This window comes from Buceros rhinoceros, unplaced genomic scaffold (genome assembly GCF_000710305.1).
Source record: "Buceros rhinoceros silvestris isolate BGI_N320 unplaced genomic scaffold, ASM71030v1 scaffold4348, whole genome shotgun sequence".
NCBI classification, from domain to species: Eukaryota; Metazoa; Chordata; class Aves; order Bucerotiformes; family Bucerotidae; genus Buceros; species Buceros rhinoceros.
The window spans coordinates 48,193-68,891 of NW_010428458.1; the positions used below are offsets into that span (position 1 = coordinate 48,193).

At 39.0% G+C, this 20,699-nt stretch overlaps 1 protein-coding gene across 3 annotated transcripts in view; it reads right to left on the bottom strand.

Moving 5' to 3' along the window:
• The window catches only part of MICAL3 (microtubule associated monooxygenase, calponin and LIM domain containing 3), a 106,641-nt gene that overhangs the window by 40,825 nt on the left and 45,117 nt on the right, over nucleotides 1-20,699 (bottom strand). For all 3 annotated transcript variants that reach the window (XM_010142261.1, XM_010142262.1, XM_010142260.1), the window contains 2 exons: nucleotides 4,845-5,040; nucleotides 4-129 (listed from right to left, as the gene is read on the bottom strand). In XM_010142261.1, coding sequence (XP_010140563.1) covers nucleotides 4-129; nucleotides 4,845-5,040 — 322 coding nt within the window. The remainder of the gene's footprint in view (nucleotides 1-3; nucleotides 130-4,844; nucleotides 5,041-20,699) is intronic.

Genomic DNA, 20,699 nt, shown 5'->3' on the forward strand with positions numbered 1-20,699 from the left:
TTCAGGAGGGCATGGATACGCACAGCCTCTTTCCATGGCACACCACCCAAGTCTGAAGGAGGTTTCTGAGGCAGCAGGAGTTCATCATCTTCCTCGTCATCTTCCTCCTCCATCTCAGATTCTGAACTACTGTAAGGGTTTAGAAGAAAAAGATAAAGAAACAATTAGTTAATGTTTCTTAAAATCAGTCTTGGATCACCGACAAGTTGTTTCCATACATACAAGCCCAAAACGTAAGATGAAAACCGTAATACTAATTTTCTGCCTTCGATACTTCATAAGCATTTTAGTGACAGCATCATGAGTGGGCTGCAGGTGATGGCCCTTGCCCTGCTTCTTTTAAAGAAGCTGAAGCAGCAGAAGAGCACCTATAAAGCCAATTCCAAATACTTGTGCATCATTAATTGTTACAGTTTGTGACAGTTGAATACAGCAGAAAAACTACTTTTTTCATATCACATTGCTTTGGAAAAACCAGTGCAAGAATTCTTAGCAGTGTCAGAATGTAGGTAGTCATGTCTAGTTACTGCTAGTATTTTGGACAGCTAAGCTGTTTTTGGCACTTGCTGGGGTGAACCACATGAGGCTTTGTGAGTGGAAAAAAAACCCAACACAACTATCAGGCCAAAGGACACAGCATGTGAGCTAAGGAGAGCTGGAGGAAAAAAAATACTAAATTCCTCACTTTTCTACACCACAGACAGAACCACATTACGTATCCAGTTAAGTACACAGTATACACAGCAGCAAGAAACTGTAGTAAGCAGTGCAAGGATAATTACAACAATGAGCTTATTATTCAGGTTTAAAACACGCAAATCAGTAAATCATTAGTGCTTTTTAGCAGACATCTCTGTGTAAATTCTAACAGTTCCTCCGTATAAGCAGTGGAGGCAAGAAATGTAACTGCCCATACAATGACATTTAATCTAGCTCACTCTTAAACCCTGGACTACGTAGAGGTACCAGGGAGAAATACGGTTGCATTTCTTAACTACAGCACATTTAAAGAATATAGCTGCAGGGTGGAAAGGCCCTCTTTCCTTCATTTTTCCTTAACAGATCGTTGTCATATATTAACTACATTTACTAAAGCAACAGCTGGATGCTTCCTATGCAAATCTTAAAAGGCTCAGATTCATCTGGATTGAAGGAGAAAACAGAAAACTGAAAACTGTGAATGGTTAATGTCCGGGTTAAACATCTGAGAACAGTATTCTACTTCCGCTTCTTCTGTGTGACAGCTATTACTGTAGGTAACAGCCTTTAGTGGAACCCATTCCGTACAGTCGACGACAGGGAAAACCAACAAATTGAAAATAAAGAAGTTTAAATTTCATCTAGGTCTATAAAATATAACTTGTACATTTGTCGCAATTGTTTCACATACACAGGCTTTGGTACAGCATGTGACAAACTGGCAGTTAAAGGAAATGATAGATGGGATCGCTCTTTCTCTTATATCGCAGATAAAATATAGTCAGGTGCTGAACTTCAAATCAGTATAACACTACATGAGCATATCATAGTTAATATTTTATTAATCTACTTGTCTGAGATACTCTTTCTGATAGGAAAGCTAATAAGGAAAATATTCTTTTTTTCATGCTCTGATTGTCACGTACTTCTGTCCATAGGCTCTTAAATTCTCCTCACTGTCCTGCTCATTTATAACATTATTTTGCTCAAATTACAAGTCACTTTCTTACAGCATAAACCAAATACTTATTTTTAATAGGTTGCCTGTTTTTCACATGCTAAATACTGAATACAAACATGGACTTGGTGTGTATTCTAGGAGATTGAAGCACGTTCCAAAGGCTTTATGCAGATATTGTCAGATAAAAGTGTGATGTTCTCCTTCTCCCTGATTGACTTTCCCACCCTTTGGTATGAAAATAAACCTGACAGGTGCTGCACGCTGGGGTTTTCCGAGACAGACATGCTGAGCTGTGAGGAAGGTTGCTGCTCAAACCGTTGCCGTGACTGCTGAATGGGACAAGCCGCTGCTCTTTAACCAGCCGGCTTATCGCATGTAATACTGACAACAAAAATTCTTTACCACATAGCTCACTTTACCTTCTTTGGCTTTTATTTATAACTTGGTTTTTGTTTGACCTTTGAGTACTGAGAAATAAGAAGCTGAAAGATGGCAGTGAGATGGCCTGGTATAGTAGGCATTCTTTTCAGCGTGACAACTCTGTGCCACAGGAATTAATAAAAAAGCTGAAACTTCTTTTTTTTCTGTAAAGCAGAGATAAAAAGCCAAAGCAGGTTGTTTTATATAATTTGTATAAGCTGTTCAATATCTCATTAAAAAGGTGTACCTACAGAGGTAGACGCATGCTGGAAAGAGGAACTAAAACCATAACTGTGGAAACTATCCTCTTCTCTTCCCTTGACCTACAGACCCATACAGCACAAGGTGTCCTATGACACTCCCCCTAAAGAGGCCTCAGGGTATTATACTGAAACTGCACATGACGTATTGGGAGTTACTGGAAGTTAGAGGTGATGAATAAGGCATCTAAAGGGTTTTCTGCCCCTCAAAACTGTGCAGTCAGGGTTTGGTTTCTTAAATCATTTTTTTTCCTCATCGAAGCTTAAATGAGATTAACTCTTTTGAAAAAATATACTTTGAAAACTGCTTTCTGTAAATTTTCTCTGCAGCGTGCATGCTCCTAAGTGTGTGTGTGATGGGAAGCTGTGCACCAGAATGTGTGCACTCTAATTTAGAGCTAACACCTCAGTGAACCTTGAAGCCAAACCCATTGCTCCGTAAGATGTGGAGGGAACAAAGAGTTCCCCATCTCTTCCGCCTGCTCCCGACCCTAAGGCACTGCACCAAGACAGTGAAGATGATCAAATCAGGGCTTTGGTTGGCTTGCTGCAGGAGTCAACCTTTTTGCTTTTGTTGCTGAAAACGTGGTCAGACTTCTTGCCTTTTTATTTTGGTCTTTCTGTGACATATAATAGAGTAGGTAGAGTTGAACACAGAGGCTATCTGATAGCTACACCACCCTAGAAAATTCTCTCTCTGATGTTTGGTCCTCACGGCCTTATCAATGCTCTGAGTAAACTGCTTGCCATATTTGGATTTAGCACAGAAATGTTTCCAGGTCCAGCTGACAGGGAGTTTGATGTATTTTCTCTTTCCTCTCTATCACAGACTATTATAGAGAAGAGACAGTGTGAACACTGCTTTTCGCATGCAAAGTTATACAATTCAATCTACTGCAGACAGAAACACTCCATTTAATACAGGTTACAGCAATGTATGTAGGACAAAAGGAGCTAATTAAACACCCTATGAGAGGAAATCAAACTTGCTAGCCTAATAGTGTACTGCCCTCAGCCTCCACAATCTCACAAAACACATCTTGAAGGTGATCAACAGCTTCAGGCCAAAATGCCAGAGCTCCACTTTTTGTAACAAACTCTTCTCCTTTGGAAGTCTTACTAGTAAATTGTGTTGTAGGGCTAGAAACATGAAGGACTAAAAACCCCTCAGTATCTTTAATGCCTATGATTGTCACAGTTTATATAATTCCTCGGCCTGAACAGAGGGCTAAAGGAAGGATGAGTGAAGCAAAGGGTTTGCATTTCCCACAAATCGTCCCGAGATTAATCAGAGCACTGGATAAGATCTCAATTATGTAAAATGTCAAAATAGTACCTTTTAAGGAAATTAACACGTAAAGAAGTTACACAAAAAATACTGGTTTTAGGTTTCAGAGAAAACAGCTGTACAAGATACCAGTATTTGCCAGGTACTTATCCGAAAGCCACACCTTCATGAATCCGCACAGTCAAGATTGAGTTCGGGCTACTAAAAGTTACTCCTTTCCATATGCTGCATCTTCAAACTTATCTTATCAGATAAATAAATGACAGATTCTGTACTACATTAATCCTGTGAACATTTTAATGAACATTTTTATTCCTGCATTCTTCAAAACGCCGATTAAATTTAACATGTATAAATGTAGTAAGGAATTTCTCACACAACCCTATACCTGTAGGTAACAAATATATAGAATGTGTTTGTAGGATCTAAGTCTCAGAAAACCAATAACATGATTTTCTGAGTTTATTTCAAGAAGATGACTGGACAGACTGAGAGCTGAAAAAGAAAGGGTTATTATCGCTACAGAAAAAAAGTAGATTATTAGAAACCATATAAGGAGATCGAGACTCTGCAAAAAGTGTGTGATTAACTATAAAATTGACAAGTATTCTTCATTAAGTACTTTCAATGATTCTTGCAACGACTATTTCCAGTAGCTCTACCTGCATATATTTGGGTCCTGGTGTGCTTATACAGTATTTTGCCAATAAAGAGAAATTTGTGAAGGTACAACTTTTTTTTCAACAGCCTAACTATTGCTTCAAATTAATCTCTTACAGGCATCGTATTAGCATTCGCTAAGGATTACATGTGTGTCAAACTTGAATCTTCAAGCCAAATTGGTTTTAATTGTAATGCAAAACATACAGAAAAGTTGTTAACTTTGGACTCCCCCTTCCATTTGTATAAGTGTTTTGTTTGCTTGAAGGACTCATTTGTCTTTGATACAATTTAAAAAAAAAAATTAAAAATCCCTTCCAACTGAAGACTGAATTTCTTGGTATTATGGTACTACAGGTATCTTCTAACAATGGTAGTAAGCTATTTAGAAAAACAGAAATTACAAGACAAAATCCCTGTGTACATAATGCAGAACATTTTCAGCAACATTAGGAAGGGCAGCCTGGTAAATAATATGTTAAAAAAAGCTCGGGGAAAAGCAGGCAAAAGGCTGTTGGAAGGGGTATAAAAATGCTCATGGACAATGTGTGCTAACCTGCTGGGCACATCCTCCTCTGTTCCTTTGTCCAACACACTGCTCAGGTTATGCTCTGCTAGCGTCTCTTCAGGAACCTCTTCCAATTCTTCCTCCCGCTGCAGTGACAGTCGGTAGTTCTCCAGCTCGATCCGCTCAGGCGTGCCACGCAGCCGCTTAGCGAGGCTGGGCTCTTCCAGCCCATTTACATTAGAACCTAAAGAATAAGCCAGTGAATAAACAATAAATGCAACAGTCAGAGCTGTAATAATTTAAGAAAACTGAGTGATTGGGAGAAAAAGGGCACGAGGCAAAGGGAGGTAAATAAAGCGAGAGAATACCTTACGTCATTATCCTGTTCGCCACTACTGGCTGAAACGGCTGGGGAGCCAGACTGCAAGAGGGAATCTTAGGGGGTCTGGCTAACACATGCTGAAAAGAACGTTACAGGTCCCAGCTGAGAGCGGAGGTAGAGGCATTTTAGCCTCAAAAACTGAGCTGCAATGAAGTCTATGTAGGAAGTACTGGAGATGGCTGGCCACAGACTGGGGATATTCTACGAGACATAGTATGAATGCTACCGGGCTATCCTGCGGCCTGCTAGAATTGTTACCAGTTAAGGTAAGTCTACAGAGTCAGGGAGCAAGAAAATATTATTACTACTTAAAAATGAGGGAGGGAGGGAATGAAAATGGGCCACTTGGAGAAAGTTTTAAAAGTTTTTGTAGACTTGAATTAATTTGCTTTTTAATTAGATGAAACGAATCACAGGGAAGAACCATAGCTGAGATGACTGCAAGCGCAAAACCCATGAACCCCAGAAAATTGCAAGGACATGTGAACCAGGCAGTTGGAGGAAAGTATACAGGACCTTGATTTACTGTGGCATTCAATGAATTAAAATCTAACCTGCATTCATCCATTTCTTTTTAAAACTCTAGTGTTTTAGCTTAAATACCATGCCACTGTTCACCCTCGCCCAGCTGACTATTTACAGAGCCCAGTCTTTCCCAGCTTCTGGTTTGCTTTGCTAAACAAGCCCAGCCTTCCTCCCATGAGATAAGCTCTTCAGTGCGCTGATCATCCCCTAGGTCTCTGCACCTGTCCCAGTTCGGATTAATCTTTCCAGAACCTGCGGGATTAGAATTGAACACAGCTCTCCAGAGGAGGCCTTGCCAGCGTAACATACAACCCTGCCAGAAATCGCTCATCTGATACGCACTGAGAACACACTTGCCTATTTATATGCCACATAATACTGGTGGCTATAATTTACTGACTGATATTGAGATCTTTCTCTTTCTTTGCTCTCAACTGATAAGCGCCTTGTTGGTAGCCAACATTCTCAATACTTTTACTGCACGACCTGTTACTTTCTACTATTACATTTCTATTTTTGATAGCACAGTCTGCAACATTTTCCAGTTCTTAGTGTATGACGTGCCTATCCTCCTCTGCATTGATGAGGGTTTGAAATGTTGCCTCAGCAATGAATTTCATTAGCATATTTTTTCCCTTTTTTTGCCAGTAACCTTAGAAAAAGTATTACCAGGATCAGTTCCCAGTTTTTTGTTTTGTTTTGTTTTGTGAAACTCCACAGTCTGTAGGTGACATCCAACCCCGTTATTTCCTTAGTCAATAAAACCTCTTATCTCTCATTTAAGTCACTTTCTTAGCTACTTGGCATTTCTTGTACTACTCCCTCATTTTTTTTAGTTTAAATAATTATTTCCATGTGATAGCCTTCAGGCGCTTTATTGAAGTCTAGACTGTTCAAATGCACTACATTTCCCTTATGGAGGTAATCGGTCACTTCATCGATAAAAGATGTCAGGCTAGTCCAGCATAGTCTTTGACGAACCCATGTCACATTTTATACCACTTACCTTTGTAAGGTCAAAGGACTTCACTTGCAGAACTAGTAGTCTTTAGTTATTCCTTCAAAAAAAGGTGTTTTGTCTACTGCTTAGATTAACTGATATGTACTTGTTCAGATCACCTTTTTTCTTTTTAATTGTTGATCTACATTTAATTGTTTATCTACAGGTCATACTTCCGTCACCCAGTGGCCATATAGTATTACCCTGAATTAGACAGTTAAGATACATCAGGATAGCTTGATTTAATCACAGATTAAATCTGTTACTGAAGAGCTCACAAGTTCATTGTGCAATTCTTCCACTCTTCTGAGTGGAAGACTATTTGGTCAAATTTTATTTCCACTCATTACAGTACAGTCATATTTAAATTTTGCTTCTGGTTTCATTAGTTTAATTTCCAAATGTTGCTGCACACTGACTTCTTTTACCCCCATGTTCCAACTGAAATTCTAGGCTAAATATTCATTTGATTGCCTGACTACATGCAAAATTGCATTTTATGTCAACTCCATCTCCACTGTGGACCTACTGCTGCTTTCCCTTACCTTGCTTTTTACTTACACGCTGAAGTTTGCTTTCCTTTCCTTTGAAAAGTCTAACCCAGCATGAGCTTTGGCAACATTTATTTTATCTTCACACGTTTTGACCTCCAAGACAGTTTTTGGTTTATTTCTCCATCCTTTGTAGTTTCTCAGTTTATTTCTAGGTGTCTTTTTTCAGGGCAATTACTCAGTCAGTACCATCTTAGTCTTTCACACAAAACTACATATGCTTTGCCATAAATAGTGGTATTTATTTCCAACCTCTCTCCAGAAAGATAAGATCTCATAAAGACAACTTCCAGGAGTGTTTTCCTCTGTTCTTTAGTATTATTGAACCCTTCTATGATGTGGGCAAGTGGCTGTTGTGCCCTCAGTTGGAACTACAGGGCTTCTTTACAGTATAAACCACAGAAGCTTGCTCAGGTGGCAGGCGGGAACACTACCTTGCAATTCCAGGATACTGTTGTCTCTACCGTTTCCTGCTGCTAAGACATATGTTGTGTTAGTATTATCAAAGTTTAGAGGAACCGGACAGCCTTTTTAGCTGAGATTCACATTTCATTTCATTCTCTCCAGATGGTGATACCACCTCAGCCAAACCTATTTTTGTAATCTGTGTTACATTCTCCAACCCTGAGTTCACCGTAACAGGAGAACTGATATGGAATATTGCTCTGCCACTTCTGGCTGACAATAAAAAACCAAAGGACTTTGAGTAATGCAACAACGCCAAGGTGAGGGAAAACAAAGAATGAATATACTAAAATCATCATAAAACAAGAGTTTTTTCTACTAGTTGGAAATCTTTATATACAACAGAGCCATCAGCTAGGCTCAGCTATTTCAACAGAAATATCTTTTCACACCCTGTTTTTAACTTGTACTCTTCTGGACGCATACCTCGACATAGCTGCAAAGTCCTCAAGTAGAAAAAAATCATGAAAACAAAAAGAACAAGAACTTTTTATCCATCTGACATTATTTCACTCCTCTCATTTTCTAACAATCCCAAGGGGGTTTTGTCAGCCTTTTCAAAGTAAAACAAAACCAAACAAAATCATTCCCATATAATTAATTAAAATCAATGGAGTATCTAAAAAATAAATAAATAATGCTTGTTTCAATGCTGCAATATCTAGATGGGGAGAAAGACCAGCGGCAATCGCTCTAAGGTAAAAGAGGACTGAAAATAAAGCTGACATTTGTTTATATGCATTTCATGAACATACACCTTTCACCTATGTTTTTCAGAATACAAATCATCATTTCTCTTCTCTTCATGAAGACCCAGTATAACTCGTACACAGAAATCAAACTAACTCTTCACACCACAAACTATAAATGGGAGTAACTAACTCAATGCAACAGTGTTAAAAAAAACTGAAAAGGTAGAAAATCTGCCTAAACTTTCATGCAAGATGATGTGGTCAAGCCAAGATACTCTGTGAACCTGACAAGCGCTCTGTGCTTCAAAATCTCAAAGAACTTGGAAGGACATTCCCAACGCTTTCTCTAATGAATTCATATATCTATATGCTTGAGATGCAGGATTAGTCACATCTCTCCACTTCACTTTGCAAAGAAAACAGCTTACATTAGAGAACACGATACAGAAACTCAACCAATTACTAGCTTCAGCAAGGAACATCTAGGAGTTTGCTCTATATGGACCATTTGGCCTACTTGGTCTAATGGCTTTGTTGCTAAAAGGAGCTATGAAGACTTATCTGGGTAGCTGCAAAACCACTGTCAAACTTGTTACCAACTGTGTAACAGCTGAAATGCTTCTGACGGCCAACTTTCTGCACCACAAAGCCATCAAATATCAAAAGGAAAAACATTATTGTTCACATCCCTACTTAAGGGATGAAAATAGGTGTGAGATACAGATATCATTAACACACTCAGGTGACAAACAATTTGTTCATATTATGCTATTAAGTTCACACCAATTCCTTTGAAGCAACAATAAAAACTATAAATAGGGACAAGGAAATTTGAAGCTTCCCTACCCTCATTTCCTCCATTTATACATGTGGTGCTATACACATAGGTAAGGTCTATTCCAATGCAGTTCCTGTAGATGCTAAAGCTTATTCTCTACTGTTCCTCTGGAGGGAAAAGGCACCTCTCTCAAATCATTTTGTTGTATTCCTCAGCCTGGTTTGTAGCTAGCTGGTGGGAGATAGCTACAGAGAATTATCCATTAGCTGACATTCTACCTTGTCAGTGCATTGAGCCCCCAGAGTCAAACATGAGCAACCAGCCACAACTGAGAGAAAAGGAGCTGATGAAGCTGCATTGCCAGCAAAAGAAAAAAAAAAAAAGAAGCTGCATTACTAGACAGAGAGGGGAGCTACCTGAAAGCCAAGAGCAGCTTCTCATGCCATCAACTGATCAGCTAAAAATCCACAAACAACATCCAAAATAGGACACATTTTAAAATCTGATTCTTTACTTTGGAAGTCAGTGGGCCACAAACATTACATAGATCATCTGCAGGGAACTGTTTTTCTTAACAGGACAGGCTGCTTTGCTGTTGCCTGAAAGCTGCCAGAGTCCTTTATTTATCTCAGCCTTGACAGAGCCTGTCTCCTGTAAAGATCATTGTATGATCAGAGATAACATTCCTACGCTGAACAGCTCCTTGCCTGCATGAATGTGTCCTATTCCAGCAACTTTGGCAGTTACTGGAAAGCTTGAGAAGCTCCTCTTGAGAGAGGATCCCATCTCAATTTTCACCTAGCACTACCTTGTTCTGTAAAATCTACCAATTATTCTCATCTGATAGATGAAATCTTACCAAGTTACTTCCTGACAAAACACTTGCTGAAGATGCAAGAAAAAAACGGGAATCTGAGATCAACGAATTGTTTCCAAAGGAAAACTACCTGTCTATTTTACTAGAAATTATTTTTCATTAATCATGCAGTACCTCTAGACTTCCTTTTCTTAGTCCAGTCTGCTAAGATTGCAAGCTAAGTTACATGTTGTCTCTTCTGAAGTCTGGATCCAGTGTTTTGCAGGCTCAGCTATGGCACTGGAGAGTTTCAGAAATTTGAATAAAGGAGTCTAGTGTGAAACACATGCAGAAGACGGAAGGAATTAATACATTTCTCAGGAAAATCTTCATTCTGGATTTCTCCAATCTTGTGCTCTTATGATAACGTGAAACATTGTACCTGTTCGTTTTCACTCATCTTTTTCAAACTCTTCAATTACTTCTGCCTCCACACAACTGTTTGAGAACACAACTATGCCAGATCAAACAACTCCCACAGAAACAGCAGTATATTGCACATGACAAAGTACAGAAGTGGAAGATGAGAACTTTTCTCTGGGACTTTAAAAGTGATGCAGTGAGCTCTGAGTCAGAAATGCTGACCGTCCTCAGATTCCATTGCTGTTAATTTCTAAGAAGTACCTTTTGGGGTAAAGTTTCTGAAGCGTGCTTGCAGTTCAGCAAACATCATTACTGAGGTATAGAGAAGGAAACAAATGAGATACACTGCAGCATTTTTAGACTTCTAATTTTTCATCTGTGTTAATGTCAGGTTGAGTTTCAATTTTTTTCCAGAAGTTTCACTGTCACCAACTTCAATTCCATTAACCGCCTCTTCATATTCCAACTCCACTTCTCATCCTATGGCCTCAAACTGTTTTACAAGTACTAGCAAATTAAAATAAACCTATTTTGGAAGTAGGTAACCACTGCAGAGACACTGCACAAGTCCAGACAGAGATTAAATACCAGCAAGACATTCTCACAACAGACTGGTGGCAGAGCCAGAAACAGGATCCAGAACGCCCAACTCCAAGCCCTTCACTCTTGACTTCACTTTAAATCACGACAAAACACTTGGATGTAAGAAAGGGACCAAAACGTGTCTGATTTTAAGTATAATGATTACACGGTTTACATGAGCAGGTTGAGCAATGGCATATCCTATGAGCTGCTCACTGTGCTCAGCACAGTATGTAAAAAAAAAAAAAAAAAAGATATCTTAGTTCTGAGGCCTGCACATACTGAAATAGTAAGTTTATTAAAACCTTCCATTTAAATAAGTACAATTCATTTATTCTGAGAGATGTAGCCAGAAATCCTTTCCTTAATCCTCTCCAAAATCAGTATCTAGCCACTGTTACTTCTTGCACTGCACAATAAGAGACACATAAAACATGCAGATGGCAACTCTAAACTGATCCGCAGACATATGCTAAATGGAATTGATTTTTTAAGGGTTAGGAAGAAGTTCAAGGTTTTAAACCTAGATTCATCCACCCTTTAAAATGTATATTATCTTTTAGAAATGTTTCCAGGAAACCACTAGAAAGAGCCCAGGGTGAATTCTTGTCACTGCTTGATCACAGAGAGTCACATCACATGCTGCAGCACTGCACATATCCCAGTAGGATGTCCTGAATTTTGATAAGCACATCTTTAAAGCCAAAATGGATAACATAACACCTGCTCAAATAGAAGTAAGAATGCATTTATTTGAACATAAATACTTAACAGTCATCAAATGTCAAGTTTTTTGATATAATGTCGCAGCATTCTCTCTTACTATCCTGAAGTATTCTCAGGACCTCAGGCAGCATGAATTACTGAGTTATATCAGGAAGCCATCAAACCAAGCCATCAGGTCTTGAATTTTCTGATGTCTCTGTTTCCAGTTTGATCCCTAACACATTCTGCTAAATATAAAAGCTCTGAATTCAAAGAAGACAGTACAATATGAAAAAAAAGTCTATTCATAATCGAGCTATCCAGAGCATCCATGCACAGGATTAAAAATGAGCTCAAACCTGAAGATGGCTCTACTGAAATTCTTTTGTAATGCACATGTATCAGTCATAATAAATGGTAACTAAGCTTCCTAGAAGATGTGCTCTATTGAATCAAAGCTCTTGGAGTTTGATATGGGAATTGTACATAAGTAAGCTGCCTTATACAGGTTGGACTTGATCAATACAACTGTCCTTAAACTGACATTTAAAATCTAGGGAACTAAGGAGCAGACACAGAGCAGAACAGCAGCGCGTTCTAGTCCACCAGAGAACAAGGGGTTGCCACCGAGCAACCAATATGCTCAAGACCTCTATTATCATGTCAAGGCTCAGTCCTCAGCCTAGCAATTCTTCCTAGCAAATCAGGGACCTAAACAGCAAAATGGGGAGTTTAAACTGTACAGACAGAAAGGTGCTGTACTCCAACGCGGAAGTACCCAGCACAGAGTTGTTGAAGAATCAGCACTATTCCCAGCACTGATCAAGAAGTTTTACAGCATTACTTGATTCAACAGCACACAGCACACGACGTAAAAATCTGTGAGATTCCTGTTGATATCTACTGGTTCCCCAAGCAATGAGGAGCAAAGAGGCCCATGAGAGCCCCCCAAACGATTATATAATATGTATGGAATAACTAACAGCTAAAACATTCAAGGGATTGTGAAACAGATACCCCAGAAACAAACATATGAAGATGTAAGTCCTCCCCCACACACTGCACAACCTCCAGCGAGAATTAAGTTCTTCATGGATACCGTCAGTAAAACACAGAAGACCTGTCTTTTCGTAATTATATAAGTGAATTGGACTGACTACTGAGTGAAATTAGTAACTTACATTTTTATCTTATAAATGGTGCTGCAGTGTTTTCCTTGATCCCCACGCTGTTTTGGTTAAAATAGACTTCTAGAATTGCCAAAACAGACACTGACAAAATATTGCTTCCTACATCATCAGTAAGGCAAGGCCTAGAAACAGCTGTCAATTACATTGATCTGACCTTTCTTTGTTTTTAGTGGAAGTAACTAGAAATGAGTATTAACCAGCTTTATTTCAAGGTCATCTGTAATTTATACTTAAGATTCATCTGCAACTTATACAATAAAGTTACATTTGAAAGATAGCATTTTTTATATGCAGATGAGTGAAGTAGCAGGAGATATAGAAAAATCCAGGAATAGAGCTATTTTTGACTCCTCGAAAGAGTCTAATGTTGTAGCTGGTGGGTGGAGAAAAGAAACAGGGGAAAGAAGGTATTAGGTCACCTAATCTAAGCCCTAGGAAACAATGCTAAGCTTTATTCTCCTTATTGCATCTTTTCTGGCAGAAAATCCCAACATTTGCAGAGATTTCACTTATACTGCTGCCCAAACAGGTTTCCCGCACTAGAGATACAAAATCCCTACACCAGTTTATATTAAGTCTGTTAATTATTGTTGTGTTTATTACTTGGAGATTTTGTAACATATTACCTATCATTTTTCTTCATTTGGTTGGTATCACCTAAGATGTCTGAGCTCTCTCCAGTATTTTGATCGGCTCTGTCTTATGTTGCCTGGCCTCATTTCCGTTTCCTGAAAGAAGCTGAGTGTGGGAAGGCTGAAGAGCACTTAAAGTAAATCTGGCTAAAGATTACATTACATTGCAAGGGTAATTTTTGTCCTGGAAGCTATTAAAGGTATGCTACCTCAAAGAATCACCTAGGATGAGGCACACCCGGGGACTCAGAGGGAGAAAAAGGAAAGAAGAGAAAGGCCATGCTATATTTTTACATCACCATGACCTTGTCTCACAGAATTTTCCCTTTGTTTAAATAAAGTACTCTGTTTTAAGTAACTCGGAAATTAATATTTAAGAGCTATTGTCCAGTTATAACCCAAACAGTATCCTCTTCTGTGTTATTAGAAAGCAAGTCTCTGCTATCTTCTCTACAACAGAAGACTTCACATAGTTTATTCATTGTGGCATCTATTTCTTGCCATTGGTACATATCAGCCCTCCGGAACTTCTCATTTCACTGGGAAGGATCAGACAGGTGATTCCCACTGGGCAAATAACACAAAGTTGAACCAAGGACATTTCCATCTAAAAGCAGTAAAAGAATCTACCAACAAATATTTCCTACTTTTTATAGAAACTGGTACAGCCGATTCTACCTTGGATACTGGATGATGTACTGATCATTAAAGAAAAACCAATCAGGAACTAGAAATTTTATCATACAGAATAAAAAAATGTGTGGAATATCAAACGTTTTCAGTTTCCCGTTCAAATTGTGATCGCATTCAAAACACAGCTTTCAAATGGATATCTTCTTTCAACTACTGAGCTAATAAACACTATCTCTTCTGTTGCAATGTACTACAGATTTCCATAACTACTGGATCTCACAATATATTTAGATACTAACCATGTCCTTACTTAATTTCTATCATTTGTGTCAAGATTATGAAGTGGTGCAAATGGAACAGGCTGAAATCTGAGGCGGGCACTTACAAGAAAATATACTGAGGAATATTTGCCGTAAGTAAAAGCTCCATATATTACAAAAAGCATTGACATCTGCTTCCTCAGCCTGTTCCATACTTTTTCATTCCCTACATTTATCCCACATGCTCTTCTATAACTTCTAAAGCAACTGATTATTCCCAGCAATCCAGAGCTTCACACCTTAGTGGAAATTTTTCTGAAACTAAGGAAATTCTTGCGTATAGGTATATAGCTAGGTATATTCAAAATCTGCCCCTATTCCAAAAAGTAAGCTTCCAAAAGACACATTACTGATTAAAGATAACTTATGCATCAGTTCTGATGTTTTAAATCACTGAGTTACCCAAGTCTGCAAATATTTGAAACATCTCCTGGGTAAAAAAAGTCCTATTTTTAAACACTTCTACCCGCAAGCCATCAGATAAACTGTAATAGCAGCAAGGACAGTTATGAAATTCTCCTAAAAAAGAAAACAGTCTTCTGCAGTGACCACAAACGTGAGAAATGTCAGACTAAACATGCGTTTTTGAGAGAAGATGTAAGCGACAAAACATAGCATAGAAGTGCCATCTCGTCCTTAAAGGGCATCTGCCTACATCGCCAGGATCAGCTCAGCAACCACTGCTCCACCTTCCTTCACATATACACTTCATAGAAGCAGGAGAATAGGTTCAATGTGGACTCTGGTCAGTCTATTCCCTCCCTTTCGGTAGAAATACTCTTTGGTTTTGGCGGGTTTTGGTTTGGTTTTGTTTGGGTTTAAATGTAGTTTTCTCCCTTGTTTCTCTTTCTGTTTTAAGATACATTACCTACTACAAACCTTAATATATTGTGCTGCTGATCTATCATTGGCTTGTTTAAACTGATACAGAGGTGAACAGACCTTTATTAATACATTGTCTTAATTTAAAAGTACCTTACACTTCATCCTCCTGTTATAGTAGAACACTAGAGAAAAAGATCTGCATGAAACAGTTACTCTGCTTTCTACTGTACCAGATGAAGCAGTGTAATATGTCTAAAATTAAAACAACTTGTACACAGCAGGCTTTCTACCCTACGCTAGTCATGCGTGTTGGAAAGGAGATGGACTACGCCAACATGCTTCTCGGAAAAACTGCTAGGAAAATACATCTGATGAAGCAAGATGGTTTTGGGATGCGTGGTGCAAAACATCTTAAGTACTCCCACAAGCCCAAATCTTAGAACGAAGTTTCCAAACCCCTGTGAAAGCTAATTTAATCCTTCAGTGGAAGTTATCTGTTTTTTGAGAAAACAGACTTCCCCACAGACTTTTGTGCATTATGATGCATAATTATGACACCTTGTTTTTAAAAATTGTCTTTAATATGCAGTGAATTTCAGTCTTTCAATTTCGGTTCTGGGATAAATAATTGGATGTTAGTTAGCAGCCACATCAGGTTTTCTGTGGATTGTTTCTTGCTGAGGATGTTAAATGAGGATGTTAACTGCAAAGAAGTATGATACCTCATTTTCTGTAAGATGAAGACAATATTTAATGTATTTACCAAGTTCTACAAGTCCTCAATAATGTTAGAGACCCTCAGAAGTCACAGATACAATGGAAGGACCAGTCTGTGCAATTCAAGATCCCAGAATAGCACATTCACAAAAATCAGTATGTTCTCTTTACAGAACTACAGGCAAAGAAGCACATACAATCAGCGAGAACATGGCCTGACCCAAATTGTCTACTTCAATTCCTCATTTTCAGGTCCTTTTATTTGCACGAGAAAGGTTAAAAAGAACAATGTTTGACATAGTGTGTTATGTGAGGCTTTATTTACAGAATAAAGTTTCTTGTTAGAGTAATTTTAAAGTAGCAAGGAGGAAGGGTCAGTGAAGGGAAGAATGCTTGAAAAAGGTTCACTTTTGTTTCACAAACAAAACTAGGATGCCGTTAACAAAAAGTGACTTTTGAGTGTCAGTGCCATGGAAGGAGTTCCCTGGCAACATCCCTCTCCTGTCCAGTAGGGCAGGATACAGAGCTCAACTCTTCCTGTAGGCATTAGTACAAGAACACCAAAAGCCATGAAACTAGAGAAAAACCACAGGCACAGAAACAGAGCATCAGGCATCTATGTAGACTTCAAAGCGAATGATGGGAGAGTGCCTGGGAGCTCTCCCATCACACAAACACTTGGTTTCTCCAAGTTTTAGCTGCAACCAATGCCTCCTACAGGGATACAGCAAGGAAGTCTGATTTCAGCTCTGACGGGGATGAGCATCAGAAAATGCATCTCCCTTCAACCTTTTGGGGGTTTTGGGGGGGTTTTTTTGTTTTTAAATTCATGAAGCAAACATTCCATTTCTGAAGAGCATATATGCAGCTGCAAAGTTAACAGCTTTCCTGATACAGAACACTAGAGGCTGTTCTAGCAACACATCAAAATGACATTTCTAGTTCATGTACCAGCACATGAAGTTTTACAGTCAATGGTGATGGCTCCTTCTCAGAACTTAAGGCCCATTTTAGCCTCAAAGTTGGAACTACTGATCACAGTAAAGAAAAATAAAAGGCAATTGCAAAGGCATAAAGTGATTACTTTCCTCCAAAGAATGAACTCTTACACATAACAGGATTGGTTTGCAGTTGCAGTTCTGTGAGCTGCCACTTAAACATCATTGCTCTGGCCAAACACACTCGCAAGAGAAGACATATCATTAACAATTAGTGTCTCAAAAGTCATCTGCTATTACAAGCTTTTAGTTGCCAACAGTGCAGCAGGAAGCATGAAAAGCATGCGAGAAAAGACACAAAATGAGTCCCTAATGTAGACTAATCCAATATATCTTTGGGAACAGGAAAATGCAATTCAAAAGTATGATCTATCTGTTCGTCATGGTGACAACATCTCAGAATAGTCTTTTAACAGGCTCGAGGAAGGAAAGTCATCTCACATGCCATTCTCCTGAGAGAAAACCGTCCAGGTAGGCATGGGATTTGGCTACAAGGCTCCATATTTGCTTATTTTCTGCCTTTCCACTACACTGAAACATTGCAACATCACAGCTGCTGCTATACCAACACGAGGAACCAAATCCTGCTGAGACGCTTACCTGTCACACCAGCTGCAAGGACTACACCTCCCTATTGCCGAGTGCTGACTTGCACTTCCCCTTGTTGTTTCTCTCACAACATGGGTATCACTGCCTTGCGTACAGAGCGCGATAAAGACCTCTGGCCTGCAGCAAGGCACACAAAAACACCTCCCAAATTGATGAACACCAGCGAAGCCGTGACACTGAGATCCCATCTATCCAAAGCCAGCTTTGCCAAAGCAGCAGTGTATTAAGCATGGGGGTCCTTAGCAGGTGTTCTACAGCAATACGTCATGCTGTCTGCGCAGGGCATGCCCTGTACTCTGAGCAACACACAACTTAACAGCAAATTATAAAAACCCCAAACAACCCACAGTACAGAAGAAACCTGAAAAGTAGTACTTTGCAGTGACAGCACATAGCATGGAGCTCCCCACAACATCTTTGGCATTTGAGCTTGACAGATCTGTTCATCCTGCTCTCCCCCAACTCTACCCCCCACAGCATTCCTCACCTGGAATCAGTGGAGGGGAGAAGGGGGAGGACAAAGAAAAACTCAGAAACCTGAAGTTTGTTTGGAATTTATTCCCTTGAACATTTCACACATTTGAACAAATAATGTTTTGATTTCACAGCAACAGGAAAACCACGTGTTACATAATGCAAAGAGACACACACCCAAAACAAAACAGGTTAAAAACAACTGCATAAATCAAAATCTTCAAAGAGGCTAAACAATGGGGACATGAAGCCTTTCTGAGCACTAATCATCTCACTTGAACATTATCTGTCACCAAGCTTATTTTATGCACACTCCCTCCTTTTCTCCAAGGGAAACAACCTCAAAATGGTAATTTCTTGGATTCCACTTTTCAAAAAGACCCAGATGTTTTCACTTGGCAATTAAAAAAATCCATGTCCTTCACACAAACTCGATACTATTTTTCTAAGACACAAAACCATTCAATGAAGCTCTTAAAGTGCCCAGAAAAATTCATATCACCCTTCAGAATATACACATACAAACAATAAACAAATATTCCAGTGGCACAAGTCTACAGGTCTGAAAGCTAGAGAGAAAGGTGGAATCGGGAGCCCAGAATACTCCCAAGAAAAAGTGTTCTTAGCAGGATTCCAGCCAAAAGCACAAACTCAGCACACTATTTTGTATATCCTCCCTCAGTTGCCAAAACGTTTTTCCGGATTTTTCAGTGAAACTCTATCAGGCCAGCTGCATCTCCACTCTATAGAACAATAAACCTTTCCATCATGCCATTGCCTTTCCAAATTTTCTGGGCTTCAAACTGCTGGTGCTTTTTTTCCTTTCCTTTATGCCAAAGACACCCAAATCCTGATAAGAACACTGGATAAGGAACATGATGGACTGGGAACAGTCAAGCACTTATCCTAACAGAGATTCCTGGCTTGCTATTAAGTGATGATTCACCAGGCACTGAACCTTAGTCCTAATCAGGCAACCCATAGTCTCTCCTCAGCTTCCAAAAATACAGGGTCTGTTTCCTAAGTTTGTGTTTCAAATGTTCCATCAGAGAGAAATAAATCTCACATCAAATCTCTTTGGAGTTGTATGAAACCCTGTAAAAGGGTTCAGTATCACGTGCCATGCCCTGCAAAACACACCACCACAGCTCCTCCTAACAGAGGCACAGCATTCAAGGCACAGTAGTAGAAGAATTATCTTTCCTCCCAGTTCGGTGGTGCACCCTGAAATATGACATGCATTTGGGGGAGTGAGGTGAGGGGATTAGGGTGGGTAGGATATAGATGTTTTTGTAAATGCATAGTTTGGTGGTTTGAAATGAAGGCACCACAAACAGATGTCACATGATGTCACAGAATTAGGTTACTGCTATCTTCTACAATTTAATGTTTAAAAACAGACCAAATTAAAACAAGGGAAAAACCAAATGTAAATAATAAAAGAAGTGATCAAGTGGAAGATCTAATGAAGATATGTTTGTTTGCCCAAACAGTATTGCTTCGAGCTGAATCATTTTCACAAGAAAGACATGTTCAATGTATGCGGAACTGTACAATGTTTTTGAATGAGAAGCTTATTACTATAGAGAAATACACATAAAATGTATTTGTATTTCATTAGATACGGAAATAGAATTGTATGCAAATATCATTGGATGCATTCATAAAGATCCATTAAAACTGTAAACAGTTAAGATCCTTTTGAAAATGTGGCTCAGATAATTTCCTTTAAAGGGCTTGCCATTTAGAGCAATCAGCCACCCTTTTCTAGCTCTCCAAGTCAGCAAAAGAACTTCCTCACGCGAAGCCCAGCTTTGCTTGCCATGTACAACACATTATTTGTTTAAGAGTCTGCTGTGAAGGGGCTTTTGCCCAGAACACTGCTCCCCAAAAACACTTAAGGCACATCCATAAGAGGATTTTTAACTTTTCATATTGCATACCTATGTCATATACACTATATAACTTTGTGATTTGAACACAGGAGATCTAATCCCTCTACTTTGCATTGCAGTTTTGCATACTATGGTTTACATTTGGCTTCTTGAGTCTTTCACAGGTCAAGCAACCGCTGCAAAGGTCTCATGACCTGCCTTTTATTGCTGTACATTTTGAATTATGAGTTTCCCTAGCAGCTCTTTCCTTTATGAACTCCCTATTACAAATAGGTACAGAAACATTGCTGTGAGAACACAAGCCTGAAATGGGAAACATCTTACAACAAAACATCACTGGCTAAAGTCACTCCAAGGAGCATTATCATAATGCTGATAGGGGTAAAGACTGTTCCGAGTCCACCTGTCAAGAAAGAGCTGGAAGCTCAGAAATATGTTCTTACAGACCTTTAGAACAAACAGAAGAACAGCATTTGCATTAAAAGCACATTAAAACAATATAAAGTACTGTAAATAATACTCAAAAAAATCCAAGACACAGCAGTTACAGATTATCAAAAGGAGAGACAGTTGGAAAGCAAAGTTGGGGGTTTTTTTCCTCTTAGCAATGGCAGCAATTTTGGCACAAAGGCAAATGCAAGAGATAGAGAAAAACAGGCAGACAAGGTACAGAGAAAGGTTACAGAATCTACAAGCATGCCACAGTTCAGC